Consider the following 14,711-nt stretch of genomic DNA (forward strand, 5'->3'; position numbering starts at 1 on the left):
TGCGACCAGCATGGATCCAGACCAGCCTGCGTACCCGCGTAGTCTGGTCAGGATCCATGCTGTTCGCTTTCAAAGCCTATTGCAATTAGAGAACCCGTTAGTGAACAGCATGGATCCTGACCAGACTGCGCGGAAGTTTAATGCCGCTTCGACTCAGGCACGGACGGGCTCCCATAAAGGTAGAAACACCGACCTTCCGTAAGCCAGCTTAATGGCTTCTACATCCGAATCGAGTTTTCGAAGCAACAGCGGTGAAGGGGAAGTGACTCGAACTCATCACCTGGGCCAATGAAGAATTTTAAACGGCTAATCAACTTATGATAGTGTCAGCCTAAGAAGTTTTGACAAACATTTAGAGGCAAAATTCAGTACGGATCGCAAACAGTAGGACAGCGGTATAACATTTCAAGTTAGTGACATTAAAGAAGAAGAGTAAAAACTGATGAATAATAAAACAAGGTTTTGAATTATTGAATTTTTCCTTTCCAAACTGTTTCAATCAATAAACCTTCAAAGACGGGACCGCATCTAGAAAATTTGAGAAGTATGAAGTATTTCTTTGGATTTTCAATCATTCTGTTATTGATTCAAGCTTTGCTCCAGGTTTGCAAACATATATTGTGTTATTCTATAATGATACACAATGGATGGAAGTTGGAGGGACGTGATTTTTGTTGAAATTTGCATCCTGCTATTAGCAACAGGTAAAATCTATATAATTTTTATATGATTATTAATTCGGATAAATGATTGGTCAATGCCAATGTCTTCTCTTTTATGCTGAATGTCATTGAGTTAATTTTAACATTTCCTTATGCGTGCTAAACTTTTATTCAAATATATAATACATGAATATCCTCTAATAATTCTAACTTCAAGCGATAAGATTATCGTTTGCAATAACGATATTATATATAGCAGAACCATGTTCTAACATATCGAATCAACACGATGATTTTATAAGGTTGCGGAATAATTTTAAGATAACCGATTGTTATTGTTGAGACATGTTAAAAATATTAGTTCTATTGTTTAAAAAAGTAGATGAAAAAGGAAAGCGCTATTTCATAGCGCGTGTATGGTGCCAGATAAAGTAGATCGACGTGAAATCAACGTCATTTTTTTATATTTTGTTGTATGATTAAGATCTGAACAGACATTTTACCATCAATGTTATCCTCATATCTTCATCATAAATTAACAAAATCCGAGTATTTCAGAATAATGAACAATTATGACAAGAGTACAAGCTGTGATAAAAATTCTTCTTAAGGATAAACGCTTGTTTGCATAAGCACATTTTCCCCCATTAGAAGCGAGCCTTTGCGCTGAATACTGATTTGTGTAGAAAAGTACCATTAGAAGTACCGGTATCCAACTTGTTTTGAGGTTGACTTCGAATCACTTGCCCCTCTGCGTTGAATTTTTCATGCGAGGGAGCCATCCACCTGCCTTACGGAAGGTCTGTGGTACACCCTTGATGAAATAATACACGGAGGGGCACCTTGTGCTTCCTCCACCATCAAAGCTTGAAAGTCGCCATATGACCTAAAAGTGTGTCGGTGCGACGTTACATAACCCGCTCCCCCCCCCCCCACTAAAAAAATAAACAAAACAAAAAAAAAAAAAAACAATACCAGCGAGGTTAATGTATATAGGGCTGAAGGCTTCTATTTTTTACTTAATTATTTATCCATTCATTATAAGCATATTAAACTAATGATTTTATTTTTGCAGGTGTTTATTCGTTCACAATCGACAATTTTCAGATGACTGCACCTGGTTATGACAACCAGTATGATTTATCAGTTAGCCATGATTTACAGGATACAGTAAACTGTCTTTTGGACCCGGATAGCGGAGAGGTAGAGATTGTAATGGTAGATGAGTCGAAAACCGTTGAACGTTTCCTTGCCGTTTCACAAAACTTAAGTGCGCCTACAGTTACCTGTTTCGATCCTTCAACGTCCATTGCTGTGGAAGATCATGAGCCTATATACGTTGGCGATGCAATAGATTGGTTTATCGTACAAGATGCGGCGGACAGTCACTATCTACAAGTAGACGGCCCAGTCGTTGATGATGTTGTACTCACAACCTTTATGCCGACAGGTGGTGGCGTTGATTTAACCTTAACGTTTTTGCACTCTGGTGAACAGTTCATCAAAACAGATGTTTCAGAAAATACAAACACGTTTGAACTAAGTCCTGATCTATTTCCTGAATCTGGATTGTATGCCATAAAAGTAGGAGCAAGCAACCCCATTTCAGCACACTCCGTCAATATTGTAATACACGTGGTTCAAGAAATTGATTTAAACATGACTAGTATAAATCAATACAATACAAATCCGCCTTACATAATGGCTGGGTCTCCAATGAATATCACATCAGTGCTGACAAAGGGTGACAGTGTCTTCTTTCTGTTTGTCATCAAAAACGGACTAAACAAAATAATAAATATGATAGGTGGCACCTGTGGTGTCAAAACTCAGGAATATGTATTCAGCCATAACATCGAGGTAACTGATCAAGTTTACTTTGAATGGCAACTATCCAACGGTGTAAGCAATTCAAATGGTTCGTTCGATTTCATTGCCTATTACGCTGTGAATGGATTTAACATCAGCGTCAGCGATACAGTGGCTTTGTATTCCACGGAGCTCGTTTTCACCATAGCGGTCAAGCCATCTGCATTGCTAGCGATGGGGAATGTGCATTGCACTCTGCAATATGATAAATCATCTTCGGAGAAAGAACAAGTAACGTTTGACCTGACAGCTGACAGTTTCAACCTACTTCCAAACACATCAGTGGACTATTCTCATTATTATACTGCCGGTTGGTACACAGCAAGAGTGATGTGTTATAACGAACTTGCAGAGGTGATAGATAACCCGTCAATAACAAATCTGGACACTGATCTTGACATAATTATTGAGAATCCTGTCAAAAACATTGTTCTCAAACACAACAGTACAAATATTTATCAGCATCCTTGGTCGAAACCAATCAGATTTGTCGTTAAACTTGTAAACGACACTGTTTTACCCATATACAATGTTTCATGTGTAATTCAGTACGGCGATACCGGTGTCGAACCAGTGATTAAAGGAGATCTCACACCATTCAAGAATTTGAATTACTCACAGAGACTACCAGGCGCGGATGCAGAAATCACTGTGTATGTACACTGTAGTAACCTTCTCACTTCCAAGACAATGGAAATAACTATTTATGTGTACTTTGACTGCTGGAAAACTCAAGCTTTCTTCAACGATGTCTACAAGAACAAGTCAACATCTATGCTCGCATATACTAACGAAGATGTCCTGGTAAGTTATAGTAACACCTATCTTGGTGTGATACAAAATACGAGGTTTTTCAAACAGATAATCATGTTAATGAAGAAGATCTCATACACTTTCTGAAAACAAGCATAGTGAATGTAAGAATGTTTACGTATCTGATTGTTTTTTTTTTGAATTTCAGTGATACAATCTTGGACTATTTTATATGATATTTTTGATAAGTATGTTGCAGTACGCTGTTTTGTGTCATGATATTTTCGTCATTTACTAGTATCCGTAAGTTTTAAGTTAAGGAGTGTTTTACCAAACTTAATGCAGGTTGATGAGGAACTGAAATTACTATTCTAACACTACGCATCTGAACTCAAAACCGTGTTTTATTTGCCAACAAAGCACGCAAAACTAAAATCTATATCCCAAATAACGTTTAGGCTACCTGGGTCGATGCGGTTTATATTGTGTCCTATTAATTCTATTCTAGATAAATAGTTTTATCATACTCAAATAATTATATTCAAATCCGTAAGAAGTTCTTATAACCATCGACGGAGATATTAAGAATTACGTTTTCACGAAGGACCTGTTCAAAGTGCTTAAATCTGTGTTTTTTAACATTTCTATAAAATTTCTTGCAGCTGAAAGCAGATATCTGGCTAACATTTAATTGTGACCCTCCCATCCAGACGTGGTGGGAATTCTATAAGGTTGAAGACAATGGGACGGAGACACAATTATTTGAGCACATACCCATTATTCCATCCATCGTTTATACAATAAAGGAGAGCACACTTCGGGACGGCATGTACAGGATTTACCTAACTTGCTCATATCCGCAGTTTAAGAGGACACCTAAACTGAAGGACAAACTATATATAGAGTATCTTCTACCGAACATCATACCTGTCATTACAGATGGAAAAGTCGAAACTAATGTTATACAGATCAAGATTGATCAAGTGCTCGTTATCGATTCTAGTAATACCACTGATCCCGCTGGAAAACTAAGCCATATTCAGGAAATTCCTGTGACTCGAAACTGGGATTGCGTTACAGGAGAACTTTTAGAGGATTTTCAGCTACTGGGATATTTCATGTCGGGCCAAATGCCTGTAACTGCAGACCAAGATTGCTCGTCACTTTTGTCATCAAACGGTATGGGTTAACCTCAAGATTCTAAAATGTTCTCTGCATGGCTGTTTAGTATATTCTATTTCTAACGGAAACATTTACAACATTATGGTATAATTTGATCGATGTTTTTATCTTTACTGAATTCTCACGAGTTTAGATATAAAACTTCGGAAAGAAATCATTACTGTGAAATAGTTCCAGTTTTGCCAGCCTTTCAAAATAAAATTACAGCTCGTTCTCTGCTTACTTATAACATGAAACTCCTTAAATTCTTAAACTAGCATGGTTAGACATACAAGTTTATGCTGCATTCATTAGTTTAATCTATTTCTTTACAGATGCGGTATCCCATACAATGCCTGCTGAAAACCTTATTCTGAATCAATGGTATCTATTTACATTAACTGTAACCAGAGGAGAGAGATCCTCACAAAAGTCCCTGGCAGTTGTTACTCGACCTCTGGATCCGCTTCCTGTTTCAATTAAGTATGCGTATTTACAAAACATTATATAACATATAAGGGAAAACGAATCACAATTACGTGCGTGAGTGTGTGCGTGCGTACATGCTTACTTGCTTGCGTGCGTGTATGTGTGTCACTGAATTACTAAATCACTCAAAATATTGTACATTGGATAATATTTGCGTCTGGGTAATTCTGAATTTGTGTCTCGCTTTGATTGCGAAAATTAGAGAACATAAATTCCTCGCAAATATCACCCGATCTACATTATATTATTTCTTGTCTCTGTCTGAACATGTGTGTTTCTCCCATTCCTTTTCATCCTATGTACGTTAATATTTCATTATTTTCATATTAAGCTTACACTTATTTTACCTGCTTGCCTCAAACAAACGTTTACATGTCTTCTGGATGTAATTCTGGTTATGGTTTTGGTGGGTTTAACGCAATTACAGGTCATCTGGCGACTTTCAAGCTTTTGATGGTGGAGAAAAGCCCCAGGTGCCCCTCCATGCTTTATTTCATCACGATCGGGCACCTGGGTAGAACCACCGATCATCCGTAAGCCAGGTGGGCGGCTTCCTAACATGAAGATGCAACGCCCTTAGCGAAGCTCGAATACATCAGTGAAGGGCAAGTAATTTGGAATCAGCGGTCTTAACCAAACAGTCACGCAGGCTCCTATGGATGTAATAAAGCAAACAATGTTATATCAATTGCATTGTCGTTTTTAGATCAATTCCCCGTTTTGTCTTTGTTGTAAAGTTCTAAAATATATAAAAGCACATTGCAAGATATATTTATTACCTGTGAACTTTTTAGATGTATACAAAACTGTTATCCCGGTTCTTCAAATGTTGACAAATTGATTGTTGATGACCTTCATTTAAACGTTGAACTGGATACAGACGCTGACGTCTCTGCAGCCGTATACACATGGAAGTTAGAAAAGTATGAGAACGGAGAATTTATAGAGGAAACTAGTGACATCCCAAACAGTGAGTACACACAAAGCTAGTAAGAAGTGATTTTTATTTATATAAGAATCTGATAAAGTTATCAGTCCAAAAAGTGATTAATGCTACTACTACTAGTTTACAATAGAAACTTAAAGCTCAAAATGGAAAGCATACTGTTTACTTCAATTTGCATATACTTCACTTCTTCGATTCTGCACTTTTTGAATAGTATCGAGTTAACGCAACGTTTTGTTTATATTTATGAGCTCCAGTTGTGCAAGTGTACTTTTCATGAGTGTAATAGTAGGTAAAGCAATGTGCAACAACTCGCACCCCATAGCACCGGTTTTCAGCGGAATTGTGTTACATAGATGTTAAATAAACTTGATTAACCCAAAGAACCAGAATATATAATAACATTGAGTCAAGTGATGGTGATACTTTAACAAAGTTTTATTTAAATCATTTCGGACAGTTATTGGCTATATTTTTTATACAAACATATATATAACTACACATACTGCTATTTCCAGTTTTTAAAATGTTTAATATTGCAGGATCAACGGGTTTCCATGTCACTAAAGAATGGTTTAAGAACCATTTTGACAAAGATGTGACGACCAAGTTCCAGATTTCATGTACAGTAGAACTATCGGGATTTCAACGGTCCACTGCGTTTAGGCAGTATGTAATGAATTTACCCCCGTATGGCGGCAACTGTGTGGTAACTCGTAATGATACTGGTAAGGAAAAATTATTTTTTGCCAAACTAGTAGAACTCTCTGTTGATGAAAGTGCCCATAGTCTAATAATTACGCCGATATGAAGGGCCGTGCCTAATGACTTATTCTTTTTCCTGTTTTAGTATCAATAAATTACCATTGATATAAGAGAGATACTAAATGAAACAGAAACTGTTGATATACAAACACCGGTAAATTTTTCTACGTAGGTACGTATCGAACTCCTTTTCAAAGTTGATTAGTAAACATACTTTATGTGTAAATCAGCTAAAAATGCGTTCTTAGATACTGGCTTAAATGAATTGAAAACAGTAACCTTGTAATATAACCTTACAAATAAATAGTTTTTAACTCTTCTTCTCGTTTTCAGCTATAGCAGGTGTCACAATGATTTGCTTTAATTGCTCAAACTGGAAAGATGAAGGTATAAATGAAAAAAGAGACCCAGCTAATGACAAAGGTGGTGCCCTGAAATACGTTTCTATACAGAGGTTCCTAGACAGCGATGGAAATATTCTACGCAACATTCCTGGGATAGCTAGAACACCTACAAGTATGCAATAATTTTAGAATAGTTGTAGTAAAATCACCTGCATTATAGAATTTTAAATGCGTTAACGGCCTTTAACGTCATATCAATATAGACATGAGGAAGAATACACTCCGGACCGGTATCAGGGGAGACAATAGTTATATGGTAAAACAAAAATGATAAAATGGATTAACTTCTTGCACCTAAGGATTCTTGAAGCAACCCGTCTGTAATATTTTCCATTACAGCTTCTTTTTGTTGTGGGCCTACTTTGCTAATGCGTGGCTTTGAGGCTGAGTTTTAGGTGCTCTGTGCTTCCGAGAAATCTACCCTTACCTATTATCTTTAGTATGTTTGTTAATTAAGTAAAATTTGTGCATACCCGTCTTTTTTCCATATTTAAAGTCTGACCGCTATCGATTATTGGCCGGATGCATATTCTTCGGAATGTATAAACTGACTTCCGTATATCTTTTTCTATTAGAAATAGACAGTGTTATATTGGAGTGAATGAAATGTTTCGCTTTTCATCATTTAGTGTTTAAAACGGCAAGCAAACAAATCCATATTATATTACAGGTAATCTAAACCAGTGTTTCCAACTTGCAAGACTTCCAAATGCGGACACAAATGTTACTCGGTTGGAAGTGCATATATTAGATTCACTTACTGAGCCATCGGCGGTCGTTGAATTTGATATAGCCGTACGTATATATAACTCATTTGCATAATTTTCTGTATTTAAGATAAAAATGCTATTCAGCAACTGTTTTGTATTACAAAGTGATATTGTTTTCTTTTTACGCGTTATGAGTTTAGTGGATATCATTTCAGGCGACCAATCCTCTCCCAGGTGTGGTATCAGTGTCAGAAGGATTAGTTATGATTGACAACTTGTTGAAGGCTAATGAAAAATCGCTATTACAAGTCAGTAGTCTGAACGATTTTCAGGGCACGGTAGATCTTGCGTCTTCAATTGCTTCGGTGTTGTCCGTCAAGGTGCGTATAATTCCAAAAAGGTTCAGTATTTTATATTTCTTTGATATGTCCGAAAATATCGGTTCTGTAGTGAGTTTTGCATGTTTTGCACTTCGTATTTTGTTCATTTCTACCGTGAAGATTAATCATAAGACGGGTGAATATTTCGAATCTATTCGTTTTCACAACTGTGAGTATGAAATGTATGTTTTACAATGAGAAAAAAAAAGATAAATCGGGGTTTAAATATTTGTGAAAAGGCAGTACTGAGCGCTGGTCTCCAAGCGTTTCACGCACTAGTTTCTTTCAGTTATTCTAATATTGTACTTTCCATTTCTACTTCACGTCAAATTATTTTGTAATAAGACAACAAAAATGCAATTTTGGCGAGCATTGACACAAGTAGGCATCTTAGAACGGCCTCCGTTTTCTTCTTTTGAGTGTTTACCAGTGTTATTGAAATCCGTGTATCGGTGTCCTTTTAACATTTAGGTAGACCTACCGCCACGGACCGTAGAACTGCAGATTGATGCAGACGTCGGTGGACTTAATGATGTTGGAGAAAATGGTTCCTCTCCTGTATTGGTTAGTGAAGCAATGAAAGAAATAGGGGAGCCGATTTTGGACGGAACGGTTCGTGAATTTCAGAAGGTAGGATAATTTTTTTTTAAACTGAATTTATTGAATTCAGATGATGATCTTTGTTTTTATTACAAGACTAGTGTCCGTTTGATAGTATGAAGACCTTGTGAATAAATTCTTGATGATATGTTTCCATGGTTTGATGTCTGACTCTCCCGCTCTTACCTCTTACCTCTGTGAAGAAAACGTAATTGGTAAAAATGAGTTTGTATTCTTCGGAACTTCAAAGGAAACTTTTGAAGTTTTTTTATACTAGATACACTTGTGAGTTGGTGTTATAAATATAATATAAAGATTGGAAATGTAAATATGTGATTAGTCTTGGTCAGATATGTTCAGAAATATGGATGTGCTACCCTACCATCATGCTTTTACTTAGAATTTCAACTTAGAAATCTAAACCGTATGTTGTCCCAGGTCGAATGAATTATCAGTTCTGTTACCTATAATTGAATGTTTACTTCCTTATTTTTACGCCAGGATTTTAGGCGGAAATTTAGGCTAAAGATGAAACTTGATTTTTTTTCCGTTATTTTTATATGCCATATAGGAAATGCATTTTTCACAATACAGTGAATATTTGACAGTTCATCATTTTTTTTCATTTTATACAGACAAACAAATTGCTAGTTACAACCATAAAGTCTGTGATGGCAAAATATGACCAAAACGAGTTCAGGGACGTTAATAGCAACAGGCAACTTGCTTCTGCTGTCATACAAATATCAAATGGTCCGGAAGAAAATGTAGACGATGACACTAAGGTAAAGTAGAGGAAGCTAATGAAGCTGAAGGTTTTGCAATGACTGTCCATTATGTTGCTGCATTTTATCTTCTTCTTTTGTTTGCTTGGGGCGTGAAAGAAAATGGGAAGCATGTACGTAAGACAATATTGATACATGTGGTATAATCGCAACACCTGTGTTCCACATCATAGGAATTCAAAACGTTCCTGTAGAAGAGACATAATTTTATAGTAAGGTATATAGAATACCGGTATGAAAATATAAGGAATCCCTAACAATTCTTTTACAAAAAATTGGTACGACAATTTGCGACATACTCTCTTGATACAACCGTGACTTGCAATACATATCTTACTAGTTAAGTTATATTGTTTGAATAAGAAACTGTGACCATGACCCTTGTCATGCCTGATTTTGTGTGAATGTGACAGTGTCTTGGTGTATTTTTGCGTTTCCCGTCTGTTCTGAATATGTCATTTAAATGAAATGCCGGATGAATATTAAACATGCAGGTCTTAATACACGTGTATATCACCAAACATTTTTGTCTTTTGGCATTTTTCCACAATACAATGTGGTTTATATACCGGTAGAAGGTTTAATATTTGCGACGAAATGTTTTTCGTGAGACGGCATGCGTCGTGCTTATTTCAGATACTCCAACCTAAACAAGCGTGTTATATATTTCAAATATCTTAACGTCACAACCCCAAGAGCAATTATACATAGTTTTAATTGGCTTATATTTTCTTCCATTTTTACTCCTTTATGTTTAACATATCTCACGTATAATGTTCTTACAATCTCTTGATTATATGCATATCGTGTCGAGAATTCTATAGAACACATACAAAATGTCAAAACTTATTTCTAAAAATAAACAATGATATTTGTGCACGGTACTCACAGGATGAATTATTGGGTATTGTCGAAAATATCGTGCAGTCGATGGAGACTTCAGACAGAGACGACCCAACAGCCAGAAAGCTTGAGGAAGGTATATAAATCTTATCAAATAATAATGTATTATGATATCTTTAACGTGTATTTTTGCATTATTAACTGCAGAAAAAAACTTGATTTGAATTGCCGCCTACATAATGCTTAATGTCCAGTTTCATTGAATCTTCTGATTGTTGACTGAATTTTCGAAATTTTCATATTAGCAGATTTGTAAAATTGTCAAGTATTGCAACATCTGCTGCTTAAAATAACAATAGCGTTAATCTACCTGTTTTTATACCACTTACTGTCAACAAAGACCACTGTTTCAATTCCTATGCGAAGTCTCTAAAGACATGTTTAACTGTACATGTTTATGCCAGTTTATGCTGATATGAATTGATTTTGTGATTTTGTTCTGCATTTGGAGATTGACTAGTATAAATAACATGGGAATATGTTCTATTGAGTGGAGAATTCATACTTAAAACATTACATCTTTACATATACTTTTGTCCTTTTTAAAGGCATTTTCTTCCTAGTTAAACCAACTTCTTAGTTTAACTCACATCTTTAACAATCCCTGCACCATATATACATTTTCTGGTGCACTATAGAGGCTGATAAAGTTTGCGAGTAGAAATTTTAGAACATGGTCATGAACGTTCAAAGTTACAAAGGCTGTGTATGGACATGACCAATAAAGTTTTATCGGTTACAAAAAATTACTTTCAGATGCCACCTTTATGATACAAAATGTAGCCGCACTGGTTGTTCCTGACATGATCAACTTTATGCAAACCGGGGATTCTTTAAAAGAAATGCGGAAGTTGGCGAATAACTATCAGCAATTTGCGCCTGTGGAAACTCTGGAAGGAAAAGAGATGGCTGACATGACAGAGGATGAACGGGTGTTCTTCAATCATGTCAATCAAAAAGAAATTTCCTATGAAGTAAAGTCTAAAGTACCCACAGTAAGTACAAACACAATGTGAAATTGACAGTCCATAATATAACAGTCTAACTGAAAAATATAAGCTTCAAGTAGGCACTGTTTATGTGCTGATTACTGCATCAAAGTTCAAAAGCTTAAAAAAGCGACATGATCATTTTTGAAATAGATTATTTGAAACGGAACAAAAAGGACGCTGTCATTTTTATTAAAAACTAGAGACTGTACTGCTAGTATCGTAAGGTAGTTTTAATCACCCTCAAAACATGCATGTTTTACGCATTTTATGTATGAAAAATGCATGCATAATTACTAAAACTGGATTTGAGTGGAAACTTTAAGAAGAAAATTCTATTCAAAGACATCGATCTACCACAGATAAGTAATTGACTAATTCTCAATTAATTAAGGATTTTAAGTTAAAAATGTAGTGGTACAAAATAATTGCTGTTTGAAACAAATTGTACTATCATGCCCCTGTCCATCCGGCAGTATAGTAATCAGGTCGTACGTCTGTCTGTGCTCTCAGTTTCCAACTGATAACTGAAGAACACTTTTGGTACAGGAGTCTCAGATTTGTAAATTTGAATTGTCGTGACTGGAAGACGAATTCTTTTAATTCTGCAGCCGGTTGCTCAAAGATTAATGTGACAGTCACGAAGACCCATGACTGAAAAATGAAATGCTTTGGCCTGCATTTGTCAAACTTCACAGGATTAAAGCATGCATGCGGTCAGTAGATATATCCTTATAGTTTTGATGATCAGTAGGTCAAAGGGCAAAGTCACAGACCTAGAGTTGAAAATCGATTTCCTATTGATAACTGAAATCGCTTTTGAATACAGTCGTCAAACTTCATAGGATGATTGCCAAGGTTCATGTGTAAACGCAAGGGCATATGGCCTTTACTTTTATGGGGTCAGTAGATCAAATATCAAGGCCCCGGTGTCATTGAGCTAAAAATTGAATTGGTTTCCATTTAATAACTGAAGAATGTTTTGGCGTACTCTTGGCAAACTATATCAGATTGCCTGTATGGATATTCCACGGGTCCAGACAAAAAGAAATTAATGACGTTTTACCAGTATTTCCGGTTTATCAAACAGAACTGCCTTAACTATATAACACCTTAAAGACTTTATTGTTACATAAAATTTTATATATTCGTCATGAGAAATATCATATGTAAAAACTGCCATAGGTTTCACATTCATGTTATTCTTTTTATAGGCCCGTCTGTTGAACGAAGCAAAGAGAAAGTACGAAAATGACTTACTTGATAACACGGCTTTAAGCGACGGCGCTATCGTCACAATCGGCGGTAACGACACCTCATCGATGTCTGTTACAATAGCAAGTGATTATGCCAAGAATCTCGCAACGAAACAAGTACAGATGAATAGGCTAACTGTGAAAGCACCTGGACTAGCTAAAAATAAAGGAAAAGTTAAGATTTTGGTAAGTTAAAAGAAAAATCTCGTTGCGTTCTGATAAATTATAACCATTTGTTTTAACTTATACTTATTCATCTTGTTTGTTATTATGCCCCCCTTCGAAGAAGGAGGGGTATATTGTTTTGCAGAGGTCGTTCGGTCGGTCGGTCAGTCGGTCGGAATGTAGACCAATCCGTTTCCGGATGATAACTCAAGAACGCTTGGGCCTAGGATCATAAAAGTTGACAGAGAGGTTGCTTGTCTCCAGCAGATGATCTCTATTGATTTTGAGGTCTGTATGTCAAAGGTCAAGGTCACAGTGACCCTGAATAGTTAAACGGTTTCCGGATGATAACTCAAGAACGCTACGGCCTAGGATCATGAAAGTTCATAGGAGGTTGTTCATGACCAGCAGATGAACCCTATTGATTTTCAGGTCGGTATGTCAAAGATCAAGGTCACAGTGACCCTGAACAGTTAAACGGTTTCCGGATGATAACTCAAGAACACTTCGGCCTAGGATCATGAAAGTTGATAGAAAGGTTTGACATGACCAGCAGATGACCCCTATTGATTTTGAGGTCAGTATGTCAAAGGTCAAGGTCACAGTGACCAGGAACAGTTAAATGGTATCCAGGCAATAACTCAAGAACGCTTGGGCCTAGTGTCAGGAAAATTGATAGAAAGGAGCAGATGATCCTATTGATTTTGAGGTCTGTATGTCAAAGGTCAAGGTCACAGTGACCCTGAATAGTTAAACGGTTTCCGGATGATAACTCAAGAACGCTACGGCCTAGGGTCATGAAAGTTCATAGGAGGTTGTTCATGACAAGCAGATGAACCCTATTGATTTTGAGGTCGGTATGTCAAAGGTCAAGGTCACAGTGACCTTAACAGTTAAACGGTTTCCGGATGGTAACTCAAGAACACTTCGGCCTAGGATCATGAAAGTTGATAGGAAGGTTTGACATGACCAGCAGATGACCCCTATTGATTTTGAGGTCAGTATGTCAAAGGTCAAGGTCACAGTGACCAGGAACAGTTAAATGGTATCCAGGCAATAACTCAAGAACGCTTGGGCCTAGTGTCAGGAAAAATGATAGTGAGGTTGGTCATGACCAGCAGATGACCCCTATTCATTTTAAGGTCATTAGATCAAAGGTCAAGGTCACATTGGCCAGGAACAGTTAAATGGTTTCTGATCTTCTTGTCCGAAACCACATGGCCTAGGGCTTTGATATTTGGTACGTAGCAAAATCTAATAGTCCTCTACCAAGATTGTTCAGATTATTTCCCTGGGGTCAAATATGGCCCCACCCGGGGGTCACATGATTTATATAGATTTATATCGGAAAAAAACTTTGTAAAACCTCTTGCCCAAAACCACAGGGTCTAGGGCTTTGATATTTTATATATGACATCATTTAGTGGTCCACTACTAAGATTGTTCAAATAATTCCCCTAGGGTCAAATACCGCCCTGGGGTCGCATGGTTTTCGTAGACTTATATAGGGAAAAACTTTGAAAATCTTTCAGTCCAAACCACAAAGACTAGGGCTTTGATATTTGTAATGTAGCATCATCTAGTGGTTATCCACCAAGTTTGTTCAAATCATCCCTCTAGGGTCAAATATGGCCCCGCCCCGGGGGTCACATGGTTCATAAAGATTTATATAGGGAAAAACTTAGAATATTCATGTCCATAACATACTTCATTCAAATTTGGACCACATGTATAGTTTTGAGTGGCACGATGATTCTTGACATGAGTTGACCTAGATCTTGACCTAGTGACCTACTTTCACATTTCTCAAGCTACAGCCTTCAAATTTAGACCACATGCATAGGTTTGTGTACCGAAACAAACTTTGACCTTGT

General features: G+C 36.7%; 1 protein-coding gene across 1 annotated transcript in view; it reads left to right on the forward strand.

The window, feature by feature from the left end:
* The first annotated feature begins 643 nt into the window (after positions 1 to 643).
* LOC123562481 (uncharacterized) overlaps positions 644 to 14,711 on the forward strand; it is a 53,133-nt gene continuing 39,065 nt past the window's right edge. Inside the window, exons 1-14 of the mRNA XM_045355115.2 lie at positions 644 to 704; positions 1,738 to 3,335; positions 3,947 to 4,463; positions 4,781 to 4,928; positions 5,729 to 5,904; positions 6,423 to 6,608; positions 6,979 to 7,161; positions 7,720 to 7,844; positions 7,975 to 8,139; positions 8,611 to 8,769; positions 9,375 to 9,524; positions 10,416 to 10,503; positions 11,184 to 11,422; positions 12,631 to 12,858. Of these exons, the coding sequence (XP_045211050.2) occupies positions 644 to 704; positions 1,738 to 3,335; positions 3,947 to 4,463; positions 4,781 to 4,928; positions 5,729 to 5,904; positions 6,423 to 6,608; positions 6,979 to 7,161; positions 7,720 to 7,844; positions 7,975 to 8,139; positions 8,611 to 8,769; positions 9,375 to 9,524; positions 10,416 to 10,503; positions 11,184 to 11,422; positions 12,631 to 12,858 (4,023 nt within the window). The remainder of the gene's footprint in view (positions 705 to 1,737; positions 3,336 to 3,946; positions 4,464 to 4,780; positions 4,929 to 5,728; positions 5,905 to 6,422; positions 6,609 to 6,978; positions 7,162 to 7,719; positions 7,845 to 7,974; positions 8,140 to 8,610; positions 8,770 to 9,374; positions 9,525 to 10,415; positions 10,504 to 11,183; positions 11,423 to 12,630; positions 12,859 to 14,711) is intronic.

The sequence above is a fragment of the Mercenaria mercenaria genome, chromosome 2 (assembly GCF_021730395.1).
Source record: "Mercenaria mercenaria strain notata chromosome 2, MADL_Memer_1, whole genome shotgun sequence".
NCBI lineage: Eukaryota > Metazoa > Mollusca > Bivalvia > Venerida > Veneridae > Mercenaria > Mercenaria mercenaria.